Source organism: Nuphar pumila, chromosome 1 (genome assembly GCF_984573655.1).
Source record: "Nuphar pumila chromosome 1, dmNupPumi1.hap1.1, whole genome shotgun sequence".
NCBI lineage: Eukaryota > Viridiplantae > Streptophyta > Magnoliopsida > Nymphaeales > Nymphaeaceae > Nuphar > Nuphar pumila.
Genome location: NC_143249.1, coordinates 24,921,229 through 24,929,893, shown reverse-complemented (window position 1 = coordinate 24,929,893; position 8,665 = coordinate 24,921,229). Strand labels below are relative to the sequence as shown.

General features: G+C 37.4%; 1 protein-coding gene across 1 annotated transcript; it reads left to right on the top strand.

The window, feature by feature from the left end:
• The first annotated feature begins 1,525 nt into the window (after positions 1-1,525).
• On the top strand, positions 1,526-8,035 carry LOC149848399 (large ribosomal subunit protein eL19x). The gene is made up of 5 exons (XM_089994401.1): positions 1,526-1,664; positions 2,989-3,102; positions 5,876-6,312; positions 7,528-7,565; positions 7,676-8,035. Exons 2-5 carry the CDS (start codon positions 2,991-2,993, stop codon positions 7,695-7,697), a joined length of 609 nt encoding a protein of 202 aa, XP_089850527.1. The 5' UTR covers positions 1,526-1,664; positions 2,989-2,990; the 3' UTR covers positions 7,698-8,035.
• The last annotated feature ends 630 nt before the right edge of the window (positions 8,036-8,665 follow it).

Below are 8,665 nucleotides of genomic sequence, written 5' to 3'. Positions count from 1 at the left end.
TGGGGGGATTAAGGCCCCTTCCTTGTAGACAAGGCCTATTGGTGGCTATACATCCAGACATTTATTTAACCACCTATACCAAAGGGGTTCGAACTAAATATTATAATTATCACAAAAGCTAATAAAATAAAATGAGAACTGATTGAACATTTTTCTATAAAACTAGTGAAAACTGATTTAATTGATTATGACAAGATTGGTTTATTTTACCAACTAAGGATTCAAAGTAGACATTTATACAAGTTAAAAAACAATTAATTGGTAAGTGTTGATTTATGAATTCAACTATTTGCTAAACTTGAAACTTGGACTAAACTTACCCACAGTTTGCAAAGACAACTTGAGCTATATAACTAAGCAGTGAACTAATTACGTAAACATTAACTGATAATGATAATTATATAAATTAACATATTTTTACATTAAGTTACAGTATAAATCAGTAACATATAAATTTCATATAAGCTAGTCTGATAAAAATGACCATTGTTTAAGTGTTTATAAATATTAAACAAGAAGAACTGTTATATAGATTAAAAAAGTTTCACGTTAAGTTAGAATATGAATCAATAATTACCTTTTCAATGCATATAATTTAGTCTGATAAGAAAATGACTACCATTTAAGTAATTATAGATTAAAAATCAAGCCATTTAAAAGGTAATTAAAAATAAATTATTGGTTAATCTGGAAATCAACAATTGATAATCAATGCTGTTTCATGCATACATTTATTTACCTTTGTATTAATACATCATACTCTTCATACTAATGTATTTTATTAAAATAACTAATTTACTTTAATTTTTAATTAGTGATGTGAATCAACAAAAACCGTAAGCAACAACTTGTTAGAATCGTCAAATTAAATTATTTTTCAAAATTATTCAAAAATTTAAAAAAAAAATCATAAAAAAAACTGCCTTTCGAAATGGTTCAGAGAATCAGCTGATTGAGAATTGAATCAAATAATTTTGAATCGACCTTTTTAAGTTTTTTTTTAAAACAAAATAAAAAAATTGAAAAATTAAAAATGTAAATGATAACTTGTATAAGTCCCAAATAAATTCTAAAATTTTAGAAATCAAGAAATATCTACCGGAACTTCTGTCATCAGAAAATAATTAGCCAATCCGAATTTGCGAATTGTTGTAGATCATTCATTGGTGGAATGGAAAAAATTAGGCTCATTTGGAGTTGTGGGTTATAGTAGGGTTTCGGGTGGGCAGTTCGGGTCACGAGAGTCCTGCTATCCAGATGAATACAAGGTGGTATACAGTACCCATGCGAGTAAGGGAGACAGAAAGAGGGTCACATTCGCTCTTAACGGACCTACCATTAATGCTTGAAAGCAGGTCTTAAGGTACTCTTTGGAGGGAGCTAGAGACATTAAATGCATGTTGTTTTCTCTTTGAAATTATGCATTTAATGCCTAAAGAATCAAATACAAAATATATATTTTAATTATTATAAAAAAATAAAAACAATAAAATCGAAACCAGTTCAGCCTTTTTAATGAAAACCGATTGAACTTGGCTGAATCGGTCTATTTAATGACAGGTTATAGGGTTTGCGCTTCCCGAATCTGAAACCCTACCCCCCCATATTCTCGCGGGCTCGCATCTCGTCATCTCCTCTGCTCTGCTGCGTACGACCGGCGACAGGTACCTCTCTCTCTCTCTCTCTCTCTCTCTCTCTCTCTCTCTTGCTGGTGTCGGTAATGGCGAAGGATCTCCTCTTGAGGCTCTGTTTGGCAGTGCTTCATCTGAATCCAACCGTTTGGAATGAAGGGCAACGGTAAATCGTGGAAATAGTGAGGGAGTCGGCAATCCCAAATCTCTCCCCATCTCCTAGTTTTGCCACCCACCTCCAAACGTGGTTTTTGATCATGCATACATTCAATCAGCACGGCCGAAGACTGCAACCGCTTGGAGGATTGATCGTGTGAGAGGGCCCAACTTAATGGAGTCTTCTTTTCATCTGTTTGGGTGTTCTTATTAAGGGTCTGGTTTCTGTGCTGGATAAGGGAATTGATAATGCCCCTTTTCACGTATTTGGGTGTACAAGAATGGTTTTTGGGGGATTGATAGGATTGCTGATGATGAAATGGTGGAAGGAGAAGCAGAAGTTGTTGGGGAGTGACGGAATGGGGACTCTGAGATCGTCTTATTTTGTTTTTTTTTCATGCATTTGTTAGAAATAATGGTTTTTTAGGGAACTGGAGACAACATTTTCTCCCTTTTTCTTTTTAAGTTTTCAAAAAATTATGGAACTCTTGAAATTGATATACATACTTTCTGAGACATCATTTTCTCTCTTTTTCATCTATTTGAGCTCATCTTTTTCGCTAATAGTTTGTTATACAAGCTGTGCACAATCCGTATTGGGGATGGACTAGATGAAGTTGGAAATTTTGGTGCTTTTTTATCTGACGGAAACACCAAAATTAAATGTTGTGATTTTCTGTGGTTGAATAACATGGACGGTCATAAAAAATGGTTGAATGATCAATCGCAAACAAAGTTGAAACCTGCCGTCTTCTTTTTTGGCAATCAAGGTTGCATCCATAAAGCTGATATTATGAATGAAGGTAGAGACTGGTTCTGAATAAGCTTGATTTTTTTTTGTTGCCGTCTTATAAGGCATATTTGAAAGCAGTACTCTCCCAAAAAAAAATGTTGAGTGAAAAGATAATTGTTTGCTGATTTTGATTTTGAGGTTTGTATTAAATGTAGAGACTCGGTCTTTGAGGTTTTATTTTTTGTCGTGTCTGAATAATTGAAATGAACATAAAGTTTCTGCACATTGTGTGCATGTGTGCAGACATATGTGCGGCCACACGTTGTGTTGTGTATTAGCATCCCTAACAGATTGCACTTTATTTTCGTATTTATCCATTGCTGAATTTTAGCCATTATGTAATTGGATTTGAGTTCGTTGAAGTCTTGGGTGTTCTAACTCTATTCTTGCCCTTTATTGTTGCTGTAGCCATGGTGTCTCTTAAGCTGCAGAAGCGCTTAGCTGCCAGTGTTCTAAAGTGTGGAAAGGGAAAAGTGTGGCTTGATCCCAATGAAACTAGCGAGATCTCCATGGCCAATTCTAGTGAGTCCTATCATTTTCTTTGGTGAGAAATCACGATTAATGCATGCATATAAAGTCTAAAAAAATTGCTTTCATTTTTTTTGTGATTTTATTTCCTGTTGATTGGTTTTTTCATCACTGGGTAACACGTTTCTCTTTTTTTAGCATTATAAATTTTGTTGATGTCAAAGTTTGGGATTACAGATTAGTATATTTTCGTTCTTTGTTCAGGTGTATGTATGGCTCAATTGTTATTTTTTATGGTTTTTCTCTTTTTGGCTAGTTTTAACAATGTTGTAGAAAAAATTAATATTCATAGAAGCTTTAGTCTTGTCTTTTTCTTTTTAATATTTTGCTTGCAACTTGTGCTCTTTATAACTTACATTTCTGCAATATGCCAATATGCAATTTTTATATTTGCACAGTTTGTCATAGACCTGATTCAGTTTGCTATGCTCTAGGATCTTTCACAAGCTTGCAACCCACTGTATCCTGTGCAAAATGTAGAAAAGAATTGATCTCAACTCCAAACAGTTAAAATTGATTATGGTGAATTTTCATGCATTTAAATATTTTTTAAGCTCAAATATTGATATTTGGATGAAGTTTTACAAATTACAATTAATCTAAGATAGTCCTTTACTTCCCAAATTTCAGATTCAGATTAGTATATATGGTGGCACATTTTCTATAAGATTTTCACAATACCATTCATGGTTCAGCTTATATTGTGGGGACTAGAGGTTGTTGGGGGATGTGTTTATTGGTTCAACATATTGTTCAATTTGTTAAAGGAAAATTTGAATTTTGATCACCCAAAGGGACCATGCATCTCACACAAATTTGTAAATTATCACTGTGGACAAGGAGAGTTGGGATTTGCACCTTGATGGAATCTTCACCGATTGGACATGTAATCAACTTGCTTTTTTCATTTTCATTTTTCTAGTTTTTGTTTAGCCCTATGTTTTCTAGGAGCTGGCATTTTTTGTGTTATGAATGTCTTCTGCAATTTGTTTTGTGGAACTTGTGTCCACAGTGCCTAGAGAAAACGCCACTCCATCTTATTCTGGTAGTATGGCAACTGTCAGACAGCCGTAGTTATGGGTCCACAGATGAATAGCTCACAGTGCTGCTTGTCTACTGATACCACCACATATCTCTACTTTCCTATTTCTAAGTGGTGGCTTGTTGATTTTTTTGATGACTTTTCTAGTAGGCACTAATTGGTATTTTGTTTCCTTTTATAAAAGTTGCCCATGTTTCAAAAATTTTCTTTTATAAAAAAGGGGATGCATTTAACAATGACCATCATGCTTGCATTTCTAAAAACTCAAACCTAATGGAGAAGATCACAAATATTGTTGCACTGGTTGGCTACAGGTGTATAAACTTGTAGAGCGAGAGAACTTAATTGTATTTATTTCCCTGAAGGGTGTATTTGCATTTTCCAATCCACTTGTTATTACTTGCAAATTATTCATTTTCTTATGTATTCAATGCTACTGTTAGATCAGTGCATTGATCTAATTGTATTATGAGACATGCAAATATGCACGTGGTTCAGACGTGGGGTTTTGTCATGAAATTTCTGTGTGGCAGTCTTGGCTTGTTCAAAGCTGTTGATGGCCAAACACCATTCTTACACATAAAGTTTATTCAGGCCTAATTTCATTTGTTATTTTAGTTTACTGTGACCAATTTACAGAATAGGAAGAGCTTCGTGGGTGGGATTCTTACTACTTAGGTCAGCAATGTAATAGTAAGACCAATGAGAGTTAGTGCAAACCTCAGGGGATGTTGAAAATTAGGGAGCATTTTTTCCCTGGTTGTGGCTGAGGAGAGATTTTAGTAGCCGTCAATAGGTGAATATGGAGTGTGTCCATTTTTTACTCGAGTCATTTATGTGTTATTCTACCTCTTTCTTGAAATGTTTTTAAGGTCTTTTTCTATAAACCATATATGAGTATGAACTGCATTCTTCTGGGTTTATAATTATGCTTCAAGTAGTATATATTAGTTTTTGTACATGAATGCTGGATCATTTGCGCAAATACAGTGGGTAAGAAGTTTCTGTTGTGATACATCCAACATGATTTCGAAAACCAATACATTCAGCTGTTGGTCTGCGGATAGGGATGGCAGTGGACCGGGGCGGGGGCAGGGGACAAGGTCTCCACCCCCACCCCGTTTCAAAATCTGAACCTTCATCCCCGCCTCCATCCCCGCATGGGGATGGATTTTAACCTCCACCCCTGCCTCCATCCCCGTTTTGTGTCCTCCATCCCCGGTCCAAACGGGGGCGAGGCAGGGCGGGGCCCCGTTTCCCCTTAGTCTATAGTCATCCCTTAAAGGATTGGGGACAGGGCGGGGCGGGCGGGGATTGGGACGGGGACGGGGCAGGGCGGGGAAAAGCGTAAGTCCATCCCCGCACGGGGATAGATTTTAACCTTCATCCCCGCCTCCATCCCCGTTTCATGCCCTTCATCCCCGGTCCAAACGGGGTGAGGTGGGGTGGAGCCCCGCTGTCCCCCGCCACTGCCATCCTGCGGATGGTCAACTCGGGATATTATTAGTTGCTCTTGATCAACTTGGAATGTGGTAATTGACATGGGTTAACAAGCCGAGTAATGTTGCCATTTTTTTTAATTTCCAAACTTGCAAACTGGGTAGTCAAATGAACACAGGCACACACATGTATGATGATGAGGGAATCTTCTTGGTGTTTTAATTAATGTGAACTATGAATTGCTCTATCTATAATGAACATATTGAAAATATTATTAATGTGCAGGGCAAAACATTAGAAAACTGGTCAAGGATGGCTTTGTGATTAAAAAGCCAACAAAAATCCATTCACGATCACGGGCTCGTCGCGCTTTGGAGGCAAAGAGGAAGGGTAGGCATTCAGGATATGGTAAACGTAGGGGTACTAGGGAGGCCAGGCTGCCAACCAAGATTCTTTGGATGAGGAGGATGAGGGTGCTGCGTCGGTTATTACGCAAGTATAGGGAGGCAAAGAAGATAGACAAACACATGTACCATGATATGTACATGAAGGTTAAAGGTAATGTTTTCAAGAACAAGCGTGTGCTTATGGAGAGCATTCACAAATCAAAGGCAGAGAAGGCAAGGGAGAAAACCCTGTCTGACCAGTTTGAGGCCAAGAGAGCCAAGAGCAAGGCAAGCAGGGAAAGGAAGATAGCACGGAGGGAAGAGAGACTTGCTCAGGTCAGTTGACAGTGTTTTTCTGTTACGTTGATTTGTTTTAATATCTAAATGGATTATTTCATCAACATATGGTCCTAAAAAATCAAGTAACCTTTGAAATTGACATTTTATGTTAGTGGAGATTGATGAGGTTAACCCATCCTCCAATAACATGTTCTTTTTCCATTTCCACTTTTTGAGACGTGTTGGTAGTCTATCCTTGTATATGTGCATAAGCAGCATCAATTAGGCCATAGTAATATCCATAGAAACAAAACCATTCTTCAAGTAGTGGTCCGTGCATGCCTCTTGAGGAAGAGGTGCATATCTGAGCCTTGACTATCTCATTCCATCCATTTTGATGCATGGGTCTACTGCTTTCAATCTTACCAAGACTATACAATAGTGTTGTCCTTGAATTCAGCCCAATGTGGCAAAACTTCGGGTAAATTATAGATGGCATTCTGTTAATAATACTCTCAAAGCGCTATGTCAACCTTTCAATAATTACATTAAACTGCCTGCTTTTACTTGATGTATGTTAAGCGCCCAGCTGAAATATAGCATTATTTTTTTGTCCTTTGTTGATGAACTCATTTATATTCTTTTGTTAAAGATATCAAAATCAAAGGATTTGTCATTAGCAAATATAAAAAACACAGGTGGTTAAATATAATAACCAAAAAAGTTGGGCAGTTCACCAGTAGCTGATAAGTGGGTGGTTTATTTTGCTCGTTTCCACCAATTCCAGCCCCCCACCCCCAAAAGAAAAAACATCGTGATGGATCAAAAAATAAAACATTTGCAGTTGGGCTTTGGTTTTTTAAGCTTGAAAAGAGGCTAACTTAGTATGAATCATTGTCGGACTCAGTACATGGCTGGCAATGCACATTAGACTATAGTAGAAACCCACTTTCTGAAACTGTTGATGGAGAAGAAAAATAAAATATTAGCAGTTGGGTTTTGGTTTTTTAAGCTTGAAAAGACACTAACGTAGTATGAATCATTATCGGACTGGGTACATGGCTGGCAATGCACATTAGACTATAGTAGAAACCCACTTTCTGAAACTGTTGACTCCCAGTGAGTTTTGGCTGTCCCAAGTATGCTAGTTACTCCTACTGGTCAGTTTTATAAAAACCCCATTGTTTGGAATTGGATTCTTAGCAAACATTAAACTAATGTCTGATACATTCTACATTGTATAATTTTCTATGCTGTTTTTTTCTGGAACAGGGTCCAGGAGCACCGGTTTCATCACAATCAGCAGCAGAGTAATGCATCATCCTGCTCTAATCATTTAGTACTCCAGTTTCTTCTTATTTTGTATGACTGCAGGCTTCCTGTAATCTGACATTTTTCCTGCCCTTCATTTTTCTACCAGGGCACCTAAAAGAAAGAAGTGAATTCAGTCTTTTTTGATTCCTGACTAAAGACGCAATTTAGAGATGCTGATGAACATGGTAGATCCATGCTCCTCCTGATGAATGGAGACATCTAGGAAGTATTAGGTGTTAAAGAAACCTCCGTATGTATCTGTTGAAGTTTATCGTTTGTCTGTTGGAGTTATTATTAGCAAGTTTTTTTGTTTGATTTTGAAACTTTGGCTTTGTTACCAGTCAGAGAATTGCCATGGTTTTGTTGAACATCTTATGTTTTCTAGAAACTATAGTTGTAAGTGAACCCGTAATTTGAGCCCCTTCAATTCAGCATGTTGATAGAATCTCAAGGAGACTTTTATGCATTGGCAATGGTTTGGGAGTGTCCTTGTGATTTGGTTTTAGTCCTGATAACGTTTTGGTTGATCACACTTTCATTCTTAAGATGTAGCCTCTGCTCATCATCGGTCTGTTTTGTTTATTTAAGCAGTACCTCCCAAGCGATGTGTTGCCCTTTGTGTGTCATTGTGTGATTGAATGTGTGTCTCGCGTGACAACAAACAGCGGACACATGGATGTCCTATTCTAAACCACCCCTCCCCCCATGGAACGATGTGGACTGGGACGCGCTAGGGGAGGGGAGACTGTTTATGCTGGATGCACTGTCCTATCCAAGCTTGGACAAGGAGTCAAACACGCCAAAGTAGGAAAACGTGTTCAATTGGTACACAACAATGCGCTGCCCCTTGTTTTCTTGTGGACCATTGGTTTGAAGGTTTCATATTCTGATTCATGGGAAGTGAATTTTTCTATCGAACAGAGAAGTTTGCTAGGCACGGGCTGGGGTTGTGCACCCAACCCGAACTCAGATTGTTCAAGCTTGAATGCTTGGAATTGAGAACTGAATCATTCGAGCACACCTTAAAGAACATATCATATTTTAATTGTTAATGAGCTAGATGCATATTAATAATTTTAAATATTCTTACATTTAT